At 29.3% G+C, this 25,929-nt stretch overlaps 2 protein-coding genes across 3 annotated transcripts; one reads left to right on the top strand and one right to left on the bottom strand.

The window, feature by feature from the left end:
• Positions 1-17: 17 nt before the first annotated feature.
• LOC132919498 (required for meiotic nuclear division protein 1 homolog) lies at positions 18-5,353 on the top strand. Its single transcript, XM_060981162.1, has 6 exons — positions 18-345; positions 1,785-1,908; positions 3,136-3,361; positions 3,746-3,911; positions 4,499-4,696; positions 4,778-5,353. Exons 1-6 carry the CDS (start codon positions 148-150, stop codon positions 4,937-4,939), a joined length of 1,074 nt encoding a protein of 357 aa, XP_060837145.1. The 5' UTR covers positions 18-147; the 3' UTR covers positions 4,940-5,353.
• On the bottom strand, positions 5,214-14,302 carry LOC132919496 (trichoplein keratin filament-binding protein-like). 2 transcript variants are annotated; one of them, XM_060981158.1, is made up of 11 exons: positions 14,099-14,302; positions 11,412-11,663; positions 11,167-11,287; positions 10,862-11,041; positions 9,266-9,492; positions 8,606-8,734; positions 8,244-8,474; positions 7,224-7,329; positions 6,914-7,105; positions 6,742-6,855; positions 5,214-5,745 (listed from the first exon to the last, which is right to left on the bottom strand). In XM_060981158.1, the coding sequence occupies exons 2-11, from the start codon at positions 11,600-11,602 to the stop codon at positions 5,716-5,718; spliced, it is 1,521 nt and encodes a 506-aa protein (XP_060837141.1). In that variant the 5' UTR covers positions 11,603-11,663; positions 14,099-14,302; the 3' UTR covers positions 5,214-5,715. The 2 variants fall into 2 exon arrangements, with proteins under 2 accessions (XP_060837141.1, XP_060837142.1); XM_060981159.1 differs by lacking the exon at positions 14,099-14,302 and adding an exon at positions 12,520-12,788.
• Positions 14,303-25,929: the final 11,627 nt, after the last annotated feature.

Genomic DNA, 25,929 nt, shown 5'->3' with positions numbered 1-25,929 from the left:
ATATTATTATCAAATTGTTTCGAGCCGCAGGTCAAGCCATAGACCTTATCATAATATACCGCAGTCGCCGGCTCATCAAGTGTTTTTTTTAAAGTCGTCTCCAATATTATTACTGTTTGTTACTCGTCGTTGTAAAAAAAATAAAAAATGTTCTGCTTCACTGCAATTCGTGCGTGTAGACCGTGTAGTCTGTGGCCGTCGGTTGTCACGGCCGCAATCAGACGTCAAGGCCTGAACACTCGAAATTCGCCCGCCACAGCCGCGGCACAATCGCAAAGTGGCATTAAAAAGCGCGTGCAACGCCGGAAGCCGGCCCTCGTGGAAGACACGGGCCAGCGACATGGCGTAAGTCATTTTCGATTTTATCCGTCATCGTTGCAGGCAGTCGGGAGTAAACATGTCCAGTATAGGCGGGTAACGCGAAATCGACCGACCGCCTCGCGTTCCCGGGTTAAGTGTAAATATTAGCAAGTCCAGCTTGGAACTCTGGACAGTACCTCCGAGCTTTATCCACGCCTGCTTTTTACGGTTTATACTTTAACCGACAATTAACAAGTATTTTTCACACCGAATAAATTTTGGCATACCTATTCGATGCGGTTTGTGTATGCGACTGTTTCCTTTTTTGATAGCAAAACCATTATAGTGTGCATTAATGGCGGTTATACATGCTGTTCAAGGGGAGAGGGGGCGAATATAAAACCAACCCTCGCCCACCCCATAGCATAATTGCATAATTATTTATATAGTATATACATATAATATAAAATATTATCCGTGGTTAAAACGGAAAAATATTTTTCTATCAAATGATAAAGTTCGAAAATGGTGTAGATAGGTAGGTGTTGTTGGGTCAACGATATACTAAATTTAAAAAAACCAAATCCACCTATCGTCCTCCCTTATAACCGCCACTGGTGTGCATTAAGTATGAAGAATAGTATATTATAATATAGGTCGCATTTTTAATAAAACATTTAGTTATTATATAGAGTGATTCAGAGAGAATGTTCACTGCCATTTTATTTGGTAATTCAGTTAAATAAGAAAAACTGATTTTTAGAATTTTTAAATATAAGTTAGTTGGTAAGTAGGTACCTACCTAGCTAGTATCTAGGTACTTATTTAAACACCATTATTTTCAAATTTTTCAAAATGGTGTGCTATTTAAGTAGTGTCCTGTGGAGATGCAAACTTCTGTTAATCGAATGAGAACCCCCTTTTCTATTTACATTATTTAGCATATGTTTTCTGAACATTTTAATACATCTAAATCAAAGTTGAAACGAGTAGTTTTAAGTTATTAAACTTAAAATACCTATTAAGGATAATAGGTCTACGATTATAGGTTTGGAAGATGGTTGGGCCGCTTGGGGGCTATTGTTTTAATTAATATTAATTATTTCATTATTAAAGTGAAAATGGAGTTGAGAATGTTTTGGTCACTCGTCCCGGGCGTCCTGTATATTAACAAGATTTAAAAGATATACCGACACCACTGTGTGTGACGATTAGCTGGTAGCGGCTGGTAGTTATACAAGATTAACTAACTTGTTTTTGACCAGGTTTAAGGTTAAATTAAAAATTTTCTTCATTTCAACTTCAAACTTTTTGAATTAAGTGCAACTACTTATATACTGTTTGTTAATCATTGACTTGACCTTACTTAATTTAACTTTGGTTAATCGTGTTCATTAATTCGCCGCGCTTTTATGACACTACATTTATGTAGTTGCAATTTAATAATGTATCATACAATTTACACGTACCTAACGTGTCCGCAGTATTGGTGCGTGTCGGCGTTCTCGACTGCCGAAGAGTTTCGGCTGGAACAACTGTCGGCGGCGCTGTCCAAAACGAACATGTACGAGCCCACGTGTCTGTACAGTGGTTCAGACGACAGTGAAGGTGAGCGAGATACACGTTTTGAAACAATCATGGTCCATGATTCATGGACAACTAATACAAATAATGTTGTCCAAGATCATGGACCAACATTACTTGTATTTGTTTTCGATAAAATTTTTAAACTATTCTATACCGCCAAATCTTAAGAAAAATCCTTTCATATGACTTTTAGAGATTTATAAACTTTACTCGTTCAGTTATCTAGTGTGTCATTGCAATCATGAACTAAGATTAATCTTAGTTCATGATTGCAACCATAGTATTATAATATTGTTCTGTGTGTGGGGTGACTGGAGGGAGATGGGTTTTTAAGGCCTTTGATGTTGGGTAAAATAATATTATTTTATATTTTACTCTTGCGTGATAATATTATAAATAAGCAATTACCAGCAGTGTACATTACTGTTAAAAATTATACATAATAGTAAACAAATAATTTAACATTTTATTAAGGTAAATATATATTTTTTTTTGTTTAAAATTATATTTAAATTCATATTTACATTGCTAGTAGCCACATAGATATAATATAATAGTATGATACAATGATAATAATAATAATAATTATTATTATAATATAGCATACTTGTTGGTGAGAAGTAAATATATTGTAATATTGTAAACAACCAATTGTTGGGCCATTATTGGTTTGTATGTACATACTACATAGACATATTATTATATTATTATTATTATTATTGGCTTGCACGCGATAGTCTATTTAGTATTTATTATAGTGTGGATGGTTTTTTTAAGAAAACACTTAAAATCTATATTGTATAAATATAATAATAGTAAATAGGATGACTATAATGACTATATAGTATATCTATACATACAACAATACTATAATAATGTATATAATAAATAATTGATAAATATATCACATAGAAAAGCACATGACGAAAGATTGAAAAAAGCCATCTAGTATGATGGAACCATTCAGAGTTGAATTTGTCCCGTAGGTCGTCACCAGTGCCTTTTGAAGCGATGTGATGGGTTATCAGAAAAAGTGTTTACTGTATGATGATGCGGACAAGAGATACTATTGAGGGCTATTGGACGGTATTGGGGTTTTGAGTGAAACCAGGAGGCCAAGGCTGGGCCTGTACTTAAACAATATTATATTATGTATTTATAAATGTACAATAATGATGATGTATTTAGTTTACCTACCCAGTCTAATAGGTAACTTGCCTAATATTAACGAATCTCAACGATTTTTAGAAACTGCACCGGCTGACGTCATCCACGCCGTGTCCAAGTTTCACGTGACCAACGAGCCCAGGCATTTATATTTTTTCCGCGAAGGCTCGGTGGTCGGATGGAACGTGTCAGACCTCGAAGTCAGCAGTCTGATTAATTTTGTCGCTGAACACGAGATCGGGTCCTACGACGACCACATTGTCATGGACGAGAGAGAAAGCATGTATTATGCATACACAAACGACAAGTAATGTTCATTGTTAAATAAATTAATGTAATAGAGGAATTCGAAATAAAATTATTGAAATTAAAATTAAAAGAAGAAGCTTGTAGATGTCAGACGCCGAAGTATGCGCACGAGTAGTATTTATATTTATCCATATACTGTATGAGTTAATGTATTGATTGTATTCTATAAATTAATTTTGAAGTATTTTGAATAAATTTGAACAATGTTGTAATCAGTGATTTTTCGGGGAGTATGGTGGATACTGGATTTATTCAAAAGTAATAGTATTGAGATATTTTTAGTACAACATTCTATACAAGGTGTTAAAAAAAATCCCCAAAAAATATTAAATAAAAATGTTTCATAACGTCTAACTCTATCCTATCGTTTGTGTTTATTTAGAAAAAGTTCGATCCAAAAAGGAAATGTGTATTTGATCGGCAATGACGTGACGGCTTCCGACTTGGACCGGTACACATTCTCCAACGCGATGGCGCATAGCGTGAAGCTGGGCACATGGGAAGCGCTGCTCGAGGAGTATATAGATTCCGTCGAGGTCGTTACACAAGTGAGTTTTTGATTGTCGGAAAATTGATACAGTCGTTTCGGACGTTTCGTTACATGAAGTATTGGTATATACATAGACATAGGCGCAATTTGAGGGGGGCTTGAATGTGCTTAGCACCCCCAATTTTGAAATTAGCACCAGCAAATTGTTTCATGTTAATTTAGATATTAATAATAACAGGTAAACATAACCTCAAGATAACATTATAAAAAAAGATAGAGGAGCTTCAGCACCCCCAGATTTTTCATTAAAATTGTGCCCCTGGGTATAGTCATTATAAATTGAGTTTCTTGACCATATAGAAAGCCCTAAGTAGGTAATCCCTTTGCTATTTTTTAATATTTATTATTAAAATGTTTAGTGTTCTCAAGTGTACAAATGTTTGAATATTTTGTATTCTTTGTATTTTAAATTCTCAAAAGAAACCGAGCATGACTGAATCTTTTTCGTACAAAATAATAATCCAAGTTTTTACTCGTTTGGGGTCGCTCTTACGGTTCGCGGGGAATCGTTTTCCCGCCGCGCCGACATTTGTATCTCTGTTCCTACGTAAACTTTTAACGTGTAGTGTTTTTTGACTTCTTCAGGACCTACAAAATGGACTGCCTATCCGGATCACCAGAAAAGAAGTCATGAAAAAAACCGGTGAACTGTTTGGACTGAGACACAGGATCAATTTAAGTTCCGATCTCCTCGATTTGCCAGACTTTTACTGGGAACGAGAACACTTGGAAACGTTTTACCGTTCAACGTGTAACTATTTCAGCATATCCACGCGTCTCAAGGTAAGTCCACGATAACGACGAGCACGTTGTCTGTTGTTTTTCCACCTCGACACAACGACTCATGCTTGACACATTTTCCAGACAATGAACGTCAAAATAAACCATTGCCTAGAACTCGTCGAACTCCTGTCACACCATTTGAGCGACAAACATCACATTAGACTGGAATGGATGATAATCGTGTTGATCATGGTCGAGGTTGGTTTCGAAATCATTCACTATGCTCAGTTGTTCATCAAATGAGCTGTTCCCGCGCGGGTTTCTTCTCAATCTTTAAAAATATTATTATTTTCCAGTAAATGATTGAATTCTACAGACATTCGTCCTAAGTTAAGCACAATCTAAAATTAAGTTTAATATTATCATGCCTTGTAAAATAAATCGATGAGTCATAGTCCATTTTTTGTTTTTGTACCGTGTAAACAAACAAACCTTTTGGCGGGACATAATTTATCTCTAACCTACAGCTGAAATCAGTTCGTTGAATAATATTATTATTGACAGAAATAATAACAGATTGTATTCCAATTCAAGGTTTCATTCAAACACAACTGTTTATTTTTATAAAAATACATTACATAATCTTTTAAAATAAAAAACAATTACAAAGTAAAATTCACTTAAAACAAAAAGATGTTTACATTTATATTTAAAGAACATATGCACATAAAATACGTACTCATTATTTCTCAAATAACAAAATTTTAAAAGTTTACAATAAATCTTACACATTAATAAAAGTTTAACAATAAAGTTCAAAAAATAAAACATATTGCACAGAATTAAAATATTATCTGTTGTTACTAAAATCTTATATCACTAACTATTCGACTGTGATGAAACAACAAAATAATTCCATTAAAAAAAAAACCTACAATTTGTTAATATTTCTTTGAGAACTATTTAAAAACTAATCGATTGTTATTTCGTCAGTGAGAAAATATAAAAATTTGTAAAAAAAGACACATTACTATACAAGTCATATAAAATTTAAAAGTGAATTAAAAAGTGTGGTAAATTTACCAAACTGATTTTTTTCTTCTGTGATCCTGCAACAAATAAATAATATAATTAATTATATATTTATTATATAATAATTTTTATTTTTTGAGATAGTGATTTTAATTAAATACCCATTTAAAATTGTTAATAGGCATTATTATTATATCATATTTTTTAAAAACAAAATAAAAAATCAAATAGATGATTCATAGACTATTCGTTATTGTACGTTGTAACAAACAAACTTTTTTACGGAATATTAATATCATAGTTATTAATTTTGTTTAAATAAGTGTATTTTGAATATTGTGTTTTTATTTGTTTATTATTGATGATGATTCAGAAGTACAAGCAGACAATTGTAAAAACAAATTTATATGAAAAAGCAAAACATAAATATAAAAATCGCATTCATGCAATTATTTACATATTTCTAATTGTAATAATACTAAAAATATTTTTAAAACAAATATTTTAAATTAAATCAGATTAATAATCATTTTAATTACATATAACTATATTCTAAATTAAAAATTTAATCAAAATACAAACAAGAACTCCAATTAGATAAATAAATCATTCTAAATATTTTGAGTTTTTTATATCGATCATAGACATTTTTATTAATGCTTCTTAAGACAATAAGTTGAATTAATTTTATAGTATAGAAATTAGAAATCATAACAACATTTTACAATAAAACAATTTGTTAAAATCCAATTTATATATATTATTTTTTATGTTCTAGTAAAAAAAAAAAGGTTTAAATATTTAATATTATTTATTATATACTTAGTTAAACTTTTAAAAGTCAAAAATTAAATAAATATTGCATTAAATTTATATAAACTCATTTTACTGATGATGATATAAAAATATTATTTTAAATAATCTTAAACAAAAATTGGAAAAAAAAATAGAAAAACCAACATTAAAAAAGACATTTTATCTTATAAAAATCAAATTAACTCATTTATTTATGTATGATAGTAAATCTATATGGGCCAAAATATATAAAAATAAATCTAAAACTTGTAACTCACTGTTAATTTGGGGTCATCCAACAAATTCATTCGAGCCATTTCTGCTAACAATTTTTGTTCGCGATCCATTACCTTTAAAGCTGTTTTTTCAAATTTTCTATAGTCGGTAGAATCCTGTAAGTAAAACAAGGAATACAGTTAATTGACATTATACTCTCAAGATTATGTTTACCGATGATTGTACTCCGTTATTGTTATTGTCATCACTGCTACAGTAGTCTGGATACTGTTCATAGAATTCAGCCGACTCTGCTTCCAACCGTTTTAGTTCATCATTACCCTTTTCAATGATACCGATCAATTCTTCTCGTTCACTGATTAACATACGTTGTTCATCCAAACATTTTTCAATGTTCTCTTCCAACTAGCAAAAAATGATGATGATGGTGATATATAATAATATAATATAACATAGCTGACCCTCAAAATATCTCAAAAATTAATAATCTAATCATGATAAGTGTAAGTTAGTGCGTACATACTTGGGTTTTTATCGCAGAAAACAGGTCTTCCATTCCGGTCTTACGTAATGTATGTTCTCTGCGCCACCGTTCCTCTTGTGACCGCCACATGTTTCGAGCTTCTTCTCTACAGACAATAAAAAACAAAATATTGAAAAAACATGTTATGCATGTATATACACACTGTAGCTCATTTCCCATAGAAATATATATAAATATATATTCATATATTGGATTTTGATGGTAGGCATGTTGACTCAGACTGATCTGATTGGTCATACAACATTTCTGCTCATCAATACTTTATCAAAAATATAGTTTGCAATTTTATATGGTATCTACCTACTTATTTATAATGTATAGATTTTTTTAAATAATTTAATGAAAGTGTTGTTATATTCCAAAAATAGTTATAAATTATTAAATTATTTGTTTTTTGTCATTTACATCTTCTATCTTAATGTGTTATTAAAAAAATAAAAAAATATTTATTTCTTAACCAAAATAAGGATTTTCATGTTTTTGGCCATGGTCCACAAAATGTGCTATCAACATCTTAGTATTTGTGAAGGGGAAGGAGAACCCCAAAATATAAATTTTTCCTCACAATTTTATAATTTAATATTTTTGAAAAAAAAACAATTATTTAAAATTTTCAATTTTGTATTTGTGATAATTTTAATTATTGATAGATGATATAGACATTAAACATGAACAATAAAATTGTTATGTTTACTATAAAAATGTGATGAGAGAGTAATGTGACTAGACAGTATTAATATTTTATCAAACGTGTATATTAGCTATATATTTTGCTTAGTTTGCTTAGTATACAAGATATCTATTATTATAATATATAATATAGATATTGGATAAAAAGATGTAAATTTTAATTTGTATTTATGTGGTGATAATTAAATGGTCTGAAGGGAACACCCCCACCTTTTTTTTAAAAATCAATTTTATTAGGTACTTCATTCTTCCAGATAGATTTATCACCTATGCCTTTGCTTTGAACATGATGTTCTGTACCACACTTACTCAAACATAAAATCCATCAAATATAGTCGCTGGCTTTCGTCATCTTCGTACCGGTTGTACATGTCTCTGAGTTCGTCTACCATACCACCTAGGTCAACGGAAGACGCAGCTTTAGAGCTGCGCACAGTTGAGACCAAGTCATCTAAAAGCTTACGGTCTTCTCGCAAAAACTCAACCACCTCCTTGGACCTCTGCTTCAGTGTGGTCAGGTACTGGCGGAGCGCTTTAGCCCTGCAAAATTCAGCGTTACATTACCAAAATCAATAAACAATTATAATATAAGGAGGAGTAATATAATTCTAAAATAGATGTTAAACCACTATTTCATGTACGTGACTGATTTCCTTTAGTTTATTAAGTACCTGGATAAGCTTTGAATCTTTTTTCGATCCAACTGCTTATTACTATGCTCCACGTTTTCCACCTGGCCTTGCAATGATAAGTATGCAGACTCCAATCTCTTGAGCTCATCACATCGGTCCGAACGATTTCTATAAACAAATACAAAAATTATATTATCTATAATGTAATATATTATAATATAATATGATATACTGTAGTATAAAATATACTAATTCAATACAATTATTTTAACATTTTTTACAGGTAATAATTTATATACCATTGCGCTTAAAATTAATTTTAATGTTTTAGTACAAATGTAAACCATGAGCTTTGTTTAAAATAAAGGACAGAGCAATTTTTCAAACAACAGCCTAAGCTTTTAAAGTTTTCCTTACAATGATATATAAATTAATTTAATACATTTCAAGTTATTTTTCTTAATTTTGTTATAGCCAGTTGTTCAATTTTTTTTTTAGAAATTATAAATTAAATTAAACTTAAATTTTTCATGTTAGAAAAATGTCAGTAATAGATACTTAATTTGATGATCTGACATAAAATCATTGTGTTTACAAAATTAATAATAAAAATTCCCCCCCCCCCCCCACCAAAATCCTAGATCCACCACTGCTCAAGACAATTATTACGAGTATATTGGCGAACACCCTATTAATTACTTTAATTCCGCTACACGGCCGACAAGCTCGTCTTTTAATTGAACCGCCCGAGCCTGTCGTGTACGGTGTTTTTCCTCTTCAGCCAATTTATCGGCCGCAGACCGTTCCTCGTTTAACCGCTGTTCGTATTCTGATCGTTCTCGCCGTTTTTGGTCCGCCGACTTTTTTTCTTTCATCCGGTCGTCCCACGAAGATTCAGACGACCGCTCACGCTCTCGCATGACATACTATCAAAACAAACAATAATACCTTATGTATAATTGATTTAAATAAGTATTTGTACACACAATATTTTAAAGCCGCCGAGTACTAGTTTAAATCTACTAAGTAGGTATATTACCTAAAAATGTCAGAGTTCGTACTATTAAACCTATTGTATACGTTTACAACTTGTATGGAATAATAGATAATTACGTATCAACGTGATGTAGGTACATAAACTATGTAACCAAAATGAACATTTCAAGGAAAGTAACATGTACGAAAACTTTAATAATATTGACAACCTATCGTTTCGGCCGATTATCATTTAAAAAATGCTCAAAACCAACTTACAAATTATACTGATTATAATCCACTGATCTTAAAATGTTATAATCCGAGACTAAAGTCTCTAAAAATGGAAGGGGACATGTATAAGATACCATAACTATGTGTTATAGGTATCCATGTAGCTTTCAGTCAAAAGATACGTGATTTTGGGTCGTTTGCCATTGCCATAATGAAAATCATCCAATATTTAAATGTTAATCTATTAAAACTAATACTACGAGTATAAAACGATGAAAAATTGTCCTTTACTGTATTGTTGTATTATATAGGAATTATTTTGAATTTTATATTATTTACTTTATAGCTATTAACTATATAATATTATAATAACAAATTGTAATATAATATTTATTATTTAAATTATATGGGCTATTTTGTTTGGTTCAAAAAATCTGTCAAATGTAAATATTTAAAAATCAAAATACGTTACTGAATTTAATGAAGAATAAAAGAAATTTAATTATTGTTTGGGTAATAAATCATAAATATAAATTTTTTTTGTACTTTTTGCCATCACTATGCTTTTAAAATTGTTTGAAATTCTGATTTGATAAAATTTGAATAAAATAATTATGCATGTAACATTGTAACATACCTATAAGGCTATAAATCCATAATACGGTCATTAGACTATCTTGGACTGATAAACGATAATAGTATGATATAATTAATGAGGTTATTAAATATTTTAGATTATAAATGTACAGCAATGTTTCTATTATTGTTAAATATAACCATGTAGGTTGTAGGCATATGTCATACAGAAATTAAGAGTGACCAAAATTATTGAACAATTGGTATAATAATACGTATATGTTTAATAAGTTGTTTAAAACTAAGTATCTACTTAATACACCTTTTTTTAGAAATGAATAATGGGGCCGATTCTGTTGCAATAGGTGCTTACCTAAAATATTTCCCAAGTCACGCCACTGACAGATTACTAATATATGCATGCAAGACATCATGACGACACACAAGAAGAATAGAATAATTATTGTATAGTATAATTAATGACTAATATCTAATAAGTAATGTAGTCACTTGTTTAGCCTGTTTAGGATCGCACGATTTGGATCGTACGTGAAGTCTCAACTCGATCTCCCTGTCCGTGACGGCGTCGTGTTTGCGTTTTAGTTCCATTGCCATTTCTTCACAAGGTGTTTTTTGTCCGGCTGAATTTGGCCTCGACAGTGGTACGGGCTTTTTTTTCATTTGCCCTTTCTTTGAACGGGCCACAGAGAAAAGATAAACAAAAATAGAATTTCAATTAATATTATAAATTATTAAATACCTATAATGTAATTGATATAGCTCGTAAAATTACGTATATTATAATTTATAAAAACCTTAAACTCCTCGTCCTCGAGCTGTCTGTCTCGTAATTTTTTGCGCCACTTTTGCAATTCTTCTTGTTCTTCCTCGAGTTTTCGCTGCTCCCGTCTTCGCATTTCCAATTGTAGCTCGGAACTGAAGCAAAAGTGTAACGAATTATAATATTCAATATTGACAATAAAATTAATAGGTACGAAAGAAAAATATAATCTAATATTATGGACTATTTATGGTTGAAACCTTAAAGCTCGATACTCACCTTTTTTTGTAGTACTGCGGCGATGTCCAATTCGTGAACTTGTTCGAGTTGTTTTCCCAAGTCTTGAAGTACTGCGTCACTCCGGCCCATTGTTCTCTGGCTTCGCACTCGGCCGCACGCTTCTTGTGCAATGCCTCGTACATTTTTGCGGGATTCGCCCGACGGTTGTTATTGCAGCTCTTTTGACTCATTATATTGTTTTATGATTATTTTCTGGTCTCGCTTTCACTCGGATCTGTCAATAGCGCCACACTGTGTACACGAAAATAACAAATCCGAAGATTTAGCAAGACTAAACGATACGATTTATCATCCAATACATTAATTAAGTACATAGGTGTGAATGGTGTGATAATAGTTATGATTACTTTAAGTAATTATACCTAATTATTAAAGTTAGCTCTATGCCTTTACTTACAACACACAACAATAGCATCGCACAATTGTATAAAAAATAATATTACACAGCCAATATAATTTTACCTAACTACTATATATAATATATACAAGGTACTGCCGTTGCTAAGGCTTAACACCCTTATTAGATAAATAGTATACATATATTAGTCCACACAAAAAAAAAAAAATGTTTTCACCTATCAATGTGTATTGATTTTTTTTTATTTTTAATAATATGGTTAATTTCTTTTTTAGAACAAACATCATTTGATTTTACAGAATGTTCATCAACACATAAACTATTTATTATGAGGGGTATTCAAAAAATGAGCGACAAGTGTTATGTGTTTAATAGTAAATTTTCATCGTTGTCCACATTCACAAAGTATATAAATTTATATTAATTATTAACTATACTATGTTAAATGATAACCTAAGTTTTCACTCCCTTCCTAGTTTTCACTTTTGAACAACTGTGTTTGTTTTCAGTACCATGACCCGTTTCCATGGTACCCATTCAAAATAAATCTTCCATTCCTTCACTTGAGTACTTGTATGTTATTTAACCACCATTTACTGAACGAATAATGATTTTAAAACACTATATCATAGATCTTAGTATTAGTAAGCTGAACATATAAACACTTAATGTGAATATAAAAAAATAATATTAACTGAATAAGAATTATCAGATCTAATTTTTACTTACTAGAATTATCAATATCTATTACAGCTGTACCCAGAAATAATTTAACAAAGATAAATAAATATGTCATCTTAGTGGTAAATATAAATACAATTTTGAATGATAATATGTTAAATAATTAACAAGTATAACTTAACTTAAAAACATTAACACACAATTCATAATCAAGTTACATATAAGTTAATGAACCATCTATTAGATAACATAGATAAAAACACTGAAAAGTAGAATATGGAAATTAATATAGATAAGTTACAAATTAAATCAGAAAGATTTGTGTAAAAAAGTAAAAAATTTAAGTTAAATTCAATCGTTAAAAACAACGTTATCAACCTTTTTGAAAATAACAATAAATTTATTATCTACAACATTATAAACGTCACAACGAACCTAACCTAAAAAAAAGTTACTCGAAAATATAGATAACAAAATATAATTTAAGCCTTATACCTTCTACAGTTATACCTTAGTACCTTACTACCTTACTCACAGATATATCATATATATAATAGTTTATTTTATATATCTGTGACTGTACTTCATTATATAATTTAAGGCCTATGGTTTAAAATTTTAATACTATATATTTATAAGTAGGTACCTTATTTTAATTTTTTTTATAAATTACATTTTTATATTCATATTATTTAATTATTAATTAGCAATTTGAAAACTCTTGGGAACAAAACTAGTTTAGCGGTCAGGCGAATTTTTTTTTTTTTTTAGAAACCTATAGGTAAATCAACGTTTTAAGAATGGTGGAGCAAAAAAAAAAATTGGCGGAAATCAATAGTTTTTAAGTTACAGCTGATCAACATTTTCTGTTTACATTATAATCCTTAAATACCCAGTATGTTTAATATCGATAGATACTTCAAGACAAGTGAGGTGTTGTAATGGTACGTTCATACCTAACGATTCTTGATGAGCAGGGTCATCAAGACAATAAGTGATGACATTATCATTGGCGAATAATAAAATGAATAGTAAATAATTGACGTATCGTTTTATGCAATAAGATGAGAAAATCCTCATAATACTTATATGAATGTTTATTGAAAATGGCCACTCTCGAGTATAATTACATACGTATCGGCTATAAATTAATATCATTATTATATTAAGTTACAACGAACCTAAATCGTGGAGTTGAGAAATATTACGGCGGTGAAAACATAACACGTAGATGAGTTCTATAATATCGAGTCACTATAATATTAAAACATTAAAAGAGAAAAAAACTGTATCAGATTTTAATTAGGAAGACAGATAAATCTGTATCTAGAAACTTGGTTTGATAATGTTTTAATAAGTGTTTGATATAGACAACTTCGAACACGAAAAAAAAAATTCAATAATTTGAAACGTTTTGAAAAAAATTGATTTTAAAGGAAAAAATAATATTCCTATTGGAATAATATGATTTATAATTGTTTTCGCGAACATAATATTATTGTATAAGTGGAAAATTCAGAGCGCCCTTTCAACGTTAACATAGGCATCCTTATATAATCGAAAACATTTACTTGATGGATTATTATATATCGATATTATTATTTATTATTTTCATTAAATTACTTACCCAAAAATTAGTTACGCAGTATTCAATCGAATTGTGCACGCTGTTTCGATGATTTATTTATATGAATATTATGATATGTGTTTAGATTTTACCTAAGTAGGTATAAATTAATAAGAAGCGTTGGTGTTATGATCCGTTGGGCCGTCGAGCAAAATCTGCAACGCTTCTTTGTCTGCAAGTCTGCAGAAAAGGCTGACATGCAGTGGAAGTAGACTGGTTCTTTCTGACCATTTTTAGCGAACCGACTCCGGTAAAACGGGTGCATGTGGGGACTGGTGAGAAAGTCAAGTTAGTCAATGACCTATACAGTTGTTTTTTCCCCTCCGAAGGCATAATAACACAAATTTGTTCAACGTTCGTGTGATTTTACATAACAAAACAAAACAAAATACCCATTGGAAAATCTGAAATTATAATAATGTTTTATAGTTATAAACAATTATCTAACCTAACCATAACTTTCCACCCTTTGTCCGACAATGATTTAATAATGATGTATGTTATACCTATGTATTTTATTATTATGATGTTTTATAATTATTATTTATTAGTGTTTGAAAATTTCATTTGTGTAAAAATAAATGTGTTTGAACTTTTGAATTTAATTCCAAACTACCTACAAGATTAATTTTTGTATAATGTAAAAGATCAAGCATAGATATATTTATTATTATAGTAGCTAGAAAGTATATTTATCTACTTCAGACTTTAATTTATATAATGCGTACCTTATAGCTTTTAACTAAAATTATTAAATTAATTTTAAATATTTTTTTTAAATATGTTGTGTAACACATAATACACATGTATATTGTTCATAACTTATAAATTTAACGTATCTATATATAGGTACGTAGATATAAAAGTCGAGACGTCAACTGTGTATATTGCGTTATAGACGTTGCAGTATTTAGTAAAATTTTATTTTAAAATAGTATTATACTTTAAACCAGATCGTAAGTTTCTAGTGTCCAATTGCATAGGTATACGTATATCTATAGTCAATTACTCTAATTTACTATATTATCAATTATGTAATATTTAAAATGCATGTATCAGATGATGGATAGTTAAATCATACGTATACTACAATTTATTATTTAACTTTGAATTATATAAAAATTGTACAATATTGTTTTGATTGTAATAGTCACAACTGAAATTTGCAGTAGATATAGTGTATGTCTATTTACCTATAAATAAACTATATATATATTACATTATATACATAATATATTCATATAATATATAGAAATGTGTTATTTTCAAATAGCAATATATAACATACCACATACGTATATAAACATGTAAACGGTCAGCAGTCAGCACCACTTAGGTTTCTACTTTTCTAGTGGAATGCTGCGTATAGGTATATCTTAGAAGGGAAGGTCTAAGGTCTTTCCGATATTCGCAACATTAAACATAATATATAAATAATATAATACCCGCAAGCGCCGCATATAACAAGACATAGTTACAACAATGGATGTGTGAGTTCATTAATAAATATTATAGGTAACCGATTTATATACAAATGCATTTTTTTTATACCCACTTGACTCAGGAAAATTTTGATTAAAAATCTATACGTCTCATAAAATGTCGCTAGAAGATAATAGTCAACATTTATATTGTAAAATAGGTAGGTAGTTAACATTAATAACGTTTATTATTGTATAATATCATAAGCTTCATTGACAGTATTATGTAGGTACTTTTTAGGTATACAATTTTCAACTATGCACACCTTCCCAAACACGAGAAAATATATTTTTTCTATATGTGTATTGAGGAAAAGTTTCATCTTTGTAAAATTTTAATCAAATACAATTTTCGTTAGAATTATTGTTTGAAATTCAAAAGTGGCAGTATTGGTGAAACAAAGCTGTTATTATGATGTTATTATATAGTATATAGGTATAGAGATTATTTTTATTATTTCACGCGTTAAGGGATAGAGGACGATATATAATATGTATTTAGTGCTAAATAATAAGCAAAAAGTGGCGTACGTTGACTTATATATATATAAGTTATATAGCTATATATATTAAGTACTAACCATCATATTCGTCAGCCACCGTGAGTTTTAATTCCGCAAAAAGCCAACGCGGAATCATAAAAATAAACGTACCGTGAACGGCGTGAACACCGGCGGCGATGGTGGGCCCTCCGAACAATCCACCGCGTGGACTTTAAATCAAATTATACGACCCCATGACGTTCGCCAGACTATTAAATGTATTATGTGCATAGGGTTCGGCCGCGGTCGGGTATTGTCATGTTCTGCACACTTCTGCTGCAGCCGCTGGCGATCACTTTCGTCTTAGTTGCAGCATCGGCATATCATCTCGACAACTAATGCTGCAACGACCATATTAGTATGAAATTATATCATTTAAAATTTTAAAAATTTCACATCAATTTTAAAAGTAATTTTTTTTTTTTTATCGTAAACAGAACCACTGAGGTGTAAAAACAAGATTTTTTAAAAAAATATTGTTAAGAAATAAGAGTATAAAGGAGTAAGGATATACTATTTTAAATATTTTTATGATTATCTACAGTATTTGCTTATATAATAAATATAAAACGATTAAGATTCGATATTTTTCTTTAGATATTATCTGCATGTTCGTGATAAAAAAACACGTTGTCAAAAATTAAAATAGACATATTTTCTATAACTATAACTTACAAGGGTGTTATAATTATAACAGACAGTATATACCTAAACTTGTTTAGGACCCAAATCGGCCTGTAGGTATATAGGAATTACCAAAACAATGCTGTAGTTGCAAGTGGTTAAACGTATATGAACAATTAAAATCGTATATTATATTATTTTAAATTTCAACGTTTATGTAATTCCATTTTGTTATATCATAAAAAAAATTATTATAAAAACAATACCATTTTTTGATCTTTATAACCGTATCTACTACTCTAGTTTTCAACCATAAAACATGGTACTATGTATCATAGACATCAACATACCTACTACGATTAACATACATTTTATTTTTATATTATTTATTAGCGTTTGGTTTACATATACAAATATATAATCGGATCGGTAGAAAACATAATATTATATATTATCTATAGTAAAACTTCCGTCAACGGTCATTTATTTATTACGAAGCGGTAATTTGTTTAGTCGCCTGCATTTTTAGTGTAGTATGAATTAAGTTCGTACATTGTCGACCATCTATAAATAGCAATCATTATATTGACCGATTCTTTCGCTGAATTTTAAATATAAGTTTTTCTATAGTATATAATATACCTATATGTTCTTATATAGGACTAGATGGGGTAAATGCATTATTTTAAATTATGTATAAATAGTTACATATTGTATGCTACTAATAATATGTATCTGAAAACTGTATAATTTGAATATGTTTGTTATGTTTATATGATTACACTATATAATGGGACCATAAATTATGATTATAAAGAATATTATTATTATTGATAATTATGTTTGAAACAAAAAAATGATAATGTAAATTTGTTGCTTTGAATAAACATTTTTGATTTTTGTTTTTAATATTTGCGATTTGACAATATATATTTCAATAGGTAATCTTATTTTATTCATTTATTAAAATAAATTGCTTATTTAAAGTAAGTGTGAACTCAAAATGTATGTAATTAGTGTATTTATCATAAATATATTTCATAAAATACTCTAATTAAAATAGCTGTAAAATTCAGTAATGCACTTTCTTCCTAAAATAATATTTATGGTGGAAGTGCGTGTATTACATAATAAAAGGGAAAGTGTGTTAGTTTAACAATTTAAAACAATTTAAAACTTATTTAAAAATTTGATAAAAGATTAAAAATTCTAAATCCAAAGTTGTGTATTGTATAGACTATACCTAGTTTACCAACTTACAAATTAAAATGTATAATTATTGTTTAAATTTAATGTGTTTGTTTTAAGAACAATAATAAGGATATTTAACTTCTGAAAAAATAAATGTATACGTACTTAATTATTAATATTACTAAACGGTTTTGTATCGAGTTATGGAAAAAGTGTATATTTAAAAAAAAAAAATGTTCAATAAATTTAGTTCATAACCGATTTAATTTCTGATATAAATTGACAGTGACTCAAAAGTTAAGAAAAATAATAGTAGGTATCTAAAACAAAATCATAATAAACCTAACATTTTAGCCTATAAAAAAAAAATAAAAAAATTGGACATTTTTATCGATACACTTACCCTATGATATAATCTATTTTTTTTTTATAGAATATAAGCCTATCTCTGTAGTGGAGTCAGTATTATTTGGCTCTAAACCCTATCCAAAAATGTAGAAATATGATACCAATTTACTACTATAATATCTTATTATATTATCGTTCACAATATTTGATGAAAAAAAGTAATTACAAGGAAGCAGGTTGTCTTCAGGGTGTGACGCCTCTGCGCAACTATATATATATATATATATATATTATTATGTCATCTACTCTGTCGTCGATCCTATAGGTTCTTATCATAGGTCTCGATAATGAACAAATTATAGTGTATAATGTATATAATATTATATAGCATGTACGACGTCGACGTGTTTATACAATTTAATAACGACATAATGATGACGTGCTATGTTATAATAATAATATATTATATTCGCCTTTCGCATCATACATACATGCGCGCATGTACATATTAACGACTTAATACGGTTTGATTTACTACGTTTATAAGGTAAACAGACTTTGTTTTTTTCCGATTCGAAGGCGACGATCGGAAAAAAACATAAATAAATAACGAAAAAATAAAGGCAAACTACCTACCTCTATAACGCTTCACGCGTATGTGTATAGCGTATATATTATTGTTATTTGTATTTATATTTTTTTTACGTCCGACGACGGACATGACGGGGGACTGGTTTCTATCGTTTCGTACTCGACACAGACCAACTAAATATATATACGACCATTGAAATGTATGATAATTTGTGTATGTGTATGTGCGCGCGAGTGTTTGCCAACTTTGATATTATATAGTTTCAAAAAACTCATAAACGGAGTTTTATCGTAATTAGTGTGCGTGTCTGTGTGTGTGTGAGCGTATATATTAAAATCGTTTCATATATTATTATGATGTGTGTTTATTTACGCGGCCATACCGTTTCCATTGTATATTATATAGATAGATCTCGCGCGGCGCGATCATTTAAAAGCTGACGGCCGTCATCCGACCAGCGAACGGACATTGACCAGATATTATGATATATAATTTGAAAATACGCGTAACGGATGACGACTACGTGTCGTTTCCACAATTATTTTTTTTGTATTTTGTTTAATTTTTTGTTTTTGTTAGAATTATGTCTCTATTGCGTTTGGTCATAATATATTATATTGCACGTGAACGCCACCATATACCGATATATTATATTTACCTCTCTTTAACATGCGCCCGGTGGTCGTATATTTTTTATTATTATTATAAACCAAAGTTCCTGTTTACGCCACGCGCGGCTTGCACGCCCGTCCGTCGGCGTTTGATATTTTTTTATTGTTTTATTATTAATAATAACAAGTAACAACACGCGTATAGCCCCACGTGCGCGCCAAATCATAATTATCGTGTATTTATATATATTAGACGAACACACATATACACACGAATAGTGAATACGGAACTACTGTTTGTGTGTGTGTATATATATATATATTTATACTCGGTCGCCGGTCGGTTCTTTTGAACTGTTGTGCGGCCGACGAGCACTCGCGCTCGTGGTATCATAGAAAATGTAATAATATAATATAAAAAGTAGTTACAAACAGGATATGGCTAGATCGTTATTTTAAATTCGAAAGCTATATATAGTAATTTTGTTGCATTAAAAATCGATTTCGAACTTATAAATAAAAATGCGTGTAAAAGTTGTCCGTTTAAAATTACAGGGAAATTTAATAAGTACCTATACAAAAATATGAATGTGTATCAGGTAATATAATAATTTTCTTGTCGACAGAATACAACTTTTTACTTTTTGAAAATATCATTTTAAAATAAAACAACAAAAATGTAAAAAGTGGGGAAGTATAGGTAAACGCTCTGCTATATACTATTTAGCCAGGAGTCAATGTTTTTCTCTGTTGAAGAGGTAGGTACTAATGGATATTTGAATTCAGTGATAAATAACTGATAGACGATAGTTAAAAACTATCAAATTATTTAATAGGTGTAATTACATGATTTGAGATAATTGGAAAGTACCTGTCTTATTAATCTCATAAGATACTGTGATTTTAAATATTTGTATTTCATAGACTATAATAATATCATATATTAATGATACCGTATAGGCAGTAGGTACTATGTAATATGACTACTAAATATATAGTCATTGCAGTCGCAACTGCTGTTGCATTTTCGTTACGAAATTCTCGATAATCTAATAAATAACTGCATAACTGCATGTTCGAATAGAAAGCCGTCTTTATATAATTATAGCAGTGATTTATCTTGCCGGTTTTCAATAATAGGCAATAGCTTGTATGGGCATTACTTGCACTTTTATATTGTATAAAATATTTATCCATTGTAATATTATACATATTTCTAAATAATACCTATACTATATTATGTTGATTCGAAACTACGATTCTATATATATTATTCTTTACTTGGTAGACAAGTCAACGTACGTAATGTAGGTAGGTATATAATGCCGATTATAGAAATCGTTAACGAATCCTTCTGGACTCGCACGATTAAAAAATATATGTGAGTAACTATGTATACAATTATTACAATTACTATGTGAGGTATTTACTATTAACTATTAAAAATTAATATTAAAATAAAAATGTATATTCAGAACATGTTGGCACTTATCTAATGAGTAATGACTGATGTATAGTAATGTCCTTATTGGAGAACATAGTTCAGATATTTTATAACAGGTATTATTATCGCCCTTAAAAACAATTCTGAAAGAAAATCAGTTAAAACGGTACTTGAAATTAGAACCTTAAGTAAGGATAGTGTAAGATATGCAAATGTGAAGAAAAAAGTTTTGGGATGACATCAACCCCCTCCGCTTTCCAGTGTTCACATAACCACCCGCATAATTACTATGAGCGTGATGACATTGACCGCGAAACGATTGTTTTCGCGACCTGGTGCACTACTCTCAATTGTACACTGTGTATTGAATACGCCACTTCGGCCTTGTGCCGATTTCGATTCGACCGTGTGCCGTTTTCGCGCGTTCTGACCCCGTTTAAACGCACGCGCGGGCGTTCGACTGTGCACCTACTCCAATAATCTCAATTTTTTTTTAAAGTGTTTCAATGGGTTATGCGGTCGCGTGGCGTTTGAAGCCAATGACATCCGCCACTCCGTCGGACTCTGACACTCCGTTTACTTAATATTAATATATACACCTACGAGTCGAGTATACAGACGATAAAAATATAAAAACGAATTCGCTTTTAGCTAGGCTTATACACACAATAAACTTATATATTATATGATATAATATACTTACACGAGTAATGCGAGTAATTCTGTCATCATTTATAGTTTATACCTTTATGAGCGCTGATATATATATACACTATACGTATGTAATGATTGTAATGTATTATTTTTTTCTTGTAATGCAATTTCAAACACCAGATTATTATTACATTTTCTGGTCTTTGAAATTAAAATAATATTTATCAACCATTATCAAGTGATTAGGTTAAAATATAATACATAATATTATATAATACAATGAATATATATTATTTATACTTAAATATAATTAAAACCATATGAAATTTGTTGTTTATCTTAGAATTATTCAAAAACCTTACCAACCAAGTGTGCTGATCTCAATTTTCCTTTTAATAATTAATTTATTGAAATTCTGATTTTTGGAATTTTTATATAGGTTTACTTAAAAACTACATTTTCTAATTATTGAGATATTTTTTACTATTATTCAAGGCAAAGAGAATGATCTGGAAATGAACATTTTCCAGAAAGTCTTGATCAAGTTGATCATAATATTTGAAATTAAGTAGGAATCTAAATATATATTATAATCTCTGGTGGCCTGTATGAATTTGAGTCTTCCAGTTCAAATTGAGTTTCTAACTGCAACAAGGTTAGGTTAATAAATCGGTACTTTGCAATCGGCAATTTCCAGACATTATACTATTTAATTATTCGGCTATAAAATTGCAATTTAATCAAACACCGTTTTATATTATGTCTATGTGTAAGTACAAGTATCAATAGGACATAAGTAATTGATTAGGTATATATTTTAGTACTATACGCAAATAAGCCCCCTTCGTAGATTTTAAATTTTAATATAAGTCGAGTTCGTTTATACTGCTGTTTAGTGATTACTGATTAATGATTATTATACCTAATATAGCTATTTATAGTTGCATAAATTATATACTATATCTATATGGTAACTAATAAAGTAATAACTAATAACTATATTGTAATATTATTATATCGTCTAGGCTACATTATGTGATATTAATATGTGATTATAGTGGTTGCATAATATAATACTTTTTGTATAGGAACAGTATATAGTAATATTGTTATAATAAAGTCAACAATTTTCACACGGACCCAAAGCACTCGAAATTCCACGCCTTGCTCACCAATTCAGCCACTTGAAAGCGATTTTTAAAATAATAATAATAATAATAATAATAATAATCCGACTGCAGTATGTATACATATATTATACATTATATTGTGTACAGTTTATATGATATTAAAACATTTAAAACTGCCGCCGTCGCCGTATATAATCGTCTGTAAAAGTCGATCGACGTTGACAGACACAATAATATGTTGAGACACACTACAATATTTAATTTACAAAACAAAAATATACATTGTATGAACACTATGAATCTATGAGTGTACTAGTGTACACTAGTCTTTCATTTATAATAGTATAATTATAATACAATCCACTTTATTTTAAAATATATTCTTATTTTTTTAGAGTATTTTATAACTTGCATATACTTATGTATCAAAAAACCTCAAAATAATAGAGCATACTGCATAATATATATAACAAATTTAATATGTTATGTACTATTAGCACAATGTTAACCTATCTTCATGTTCTTCTTAATAAATTCTTATAGTCAACATTTTAATTTTTGTTTTAATTAAAGTTTGTTTTCTTTTAACATAAAAATAATAAAATATATAATTAATTACATGTAAATAGAAGAAAATATGATGCATAACAAAAAAGTAAAAATAAAATAATACACAACATATTATAAATACATGTTACATATAGGTACCGCCATTGTGGTATATAACATCCAATATTGTAGTTTTCTAGAAGATTAAGGTACTTATTGCGGCTTGCGGGTATCTATTTAAGAGTCTTATAAGCTATCATATCGGACCCTATCAATTAAATATATAAATCTAATGCACTGCATATAGGTACATGATACACAGCACATTTTAGTGTTAATGTTTAGGTAATTATTTTTCACATTATTTGATTACTGTCAATTTTAAATTCATAAGCGGTTATTTTACGATTTACGATGGCGATAATATTATGTCATTAAATTGTTTCCGCTTCGGGATTACATACAATTTATAAAATGTATAGTGTTTTTGGGTCTTGATATACTAATTTTTGTAAAATACATATAATAGATTATATTATATACTTTGAGATTGCTGAACAGTAATATAACATATTATGATGTTGTTGTATTTTTACAGCGGCACTTTGTGTCTTTCAGAACACGTGTTTTGTGGTAATGGGTAAAAAAATTACAGCGGCGGGCCCGAAAAAAACAACAACATACCTAATAAATCAGGGTTGATTGGACCGATTTCGATACACATATAGTCTCGCGCCACCGTGGTGTAGCGTATATACAGATACACGGCATGTACGTCATACATCATTATTTTATATATATATATTACAATTATAATATTATTTACATATGTATACGGGGCAGAGACGCGTGGGCTCATGGGATTCGTGTTTCCCTCGTCTCGACGATACGTAAATAAAAAAATGATAACGGACACGCCGACAAAGTACACAATTTATACATATTGTATATTGATATAATAGTGTACACGCGATGGGTGCCGACCGGACCCAAATAGGGATCACACGTACACGTGTGTTAATGACTGGAATAAGGGAAGAAGAGAAAGGAACAATTTAAAAAAAAAACTCAAGTCGACTTTATGTATCATATACTTTATTATATATACCTAATCTATATAGACCGCCGTCTCACGGCTTTCCACTACCTCGTGTCAGACGACTGCGATAATTATGAATGATTTCACGTCACATAATTTCTGTCGTTTTTTGTCTTAAAAAATCGTCATCAGTGTTAATATTTAAACCCATTTGTTATATATATTATTATAACCATTAACCGCATTTCGTATCTACTATACTATATTAGGTATCTTGTATATAAGTTAGTGTATATAGTGTGCGTGCTGCGTTTATGCAAGTGTGCAGTATATTTACTTGGCGGGATGTTAAAACGAATACAAGTCTCCCTCACCCGCACCCACACTTGTTAACCTTAAAAAAAACAAATTAAGGGTTTTTCGTTTTTTTTATAAACGCACCACGCAGCCTGTGAGCAGTGAGTCTGTGACATAGGCAATGACATTGGACGTCTACATAATATCCTGTAATAGTAAAATATTTTTTTTTTACATTAAATAGAATCATTACACTATAACACGAAGCGATGTCACTGCTAAATTTTCTTACCGATATCAAGTATTTGTACGAATATTTGAATTAAATGATATAATATACAGGGATCCTTATAATTGCTAATTAAAAAGTATATCCTTATAACTGTTAATTAAAAAGTATATTATTATTTATTTTACACAATTTAAAGATATAACAAAACAAAATGTATAAAAAAATATTTTTTACTATTTTTTTCATTTTTTCGAAAGACATCCATTTTTAATTTTATATTCTAAAGCAATATAATATTGTATTCATCAAATCTAACTTTTCAAAAAAATAAAAAAATTTAAAACTTTGAGTGCTAAGGAATTGGGCTACAATGCACCTTTTTCAAAAAGGTATATAGTAATTGGGCCACTATTTTAAAGAAGTGTAGGGACATTAAAATTCAGGAAACGAACTTTAATTCAGAAGAATTATATTTTTAATTTCATTAAAAAGATATAGGATGTAGGAGAAAAAAAATCATTTGTATTTGTGAAATCTGTATCGTTTAATTTAAAAAAAAAAGTTTGTATACCTACCTAATTGTATGTTGTATATTTATTAAAAAAAAAAAATAATTGTTTAAATTATATAAGTAAATGTTATATATTTGTATGTTTTTGTGGCCCAATTACCATAGATAATAAAATGTAAACAAATATTGTATACGAAGCAGATAGATAACATATCTGGTACAATTACGGATCGCACAAATTTTTAAATTATAATAAATTAATAAGTAATAGCTAGGTATCACCTATCTACATAATATGATTCCCTTAATAAATAACCCCGGAAATTTAGTTCTTCGAAAAAATAACCCTATATTAAAAATGATATGTACCTACCTTACACAAATATTCATGAGATTTCAATCCCAGTCTGTGTACCTATGATTTAAAAAAAGTCACTTTTTAAGTCTTACTAAATTTGTATTACAATGTGAATAATAATATATAAAAAAAAATTATAAATAATATTAATATTTCATAATCGTATTATTAAATTGAAGTATATTTTTTCATTATTATCAAGTGGTATCTGGTGGATATTTCGTGTTT

This window comes from Rhopalosiphum padi, chromosome 2 (genome assembly GCF_020882245.1).
Source record: "Rhopalosiphum padi isolate XX-2018 chromosome 2, ASM2088224v1, whole genome shotgun sequence".
Lineage (NCBI taxonomy): Eukaryota > Metazoa > Arthropoda > Insecta > Hemiptera > Aphididae > Rhopalosiphum > Rhopalosiphum padi.
Note: the sequence above shows the minus strand (reverse complement) of the source record. Positions and strands in the feature narration are given on the sequence as shown.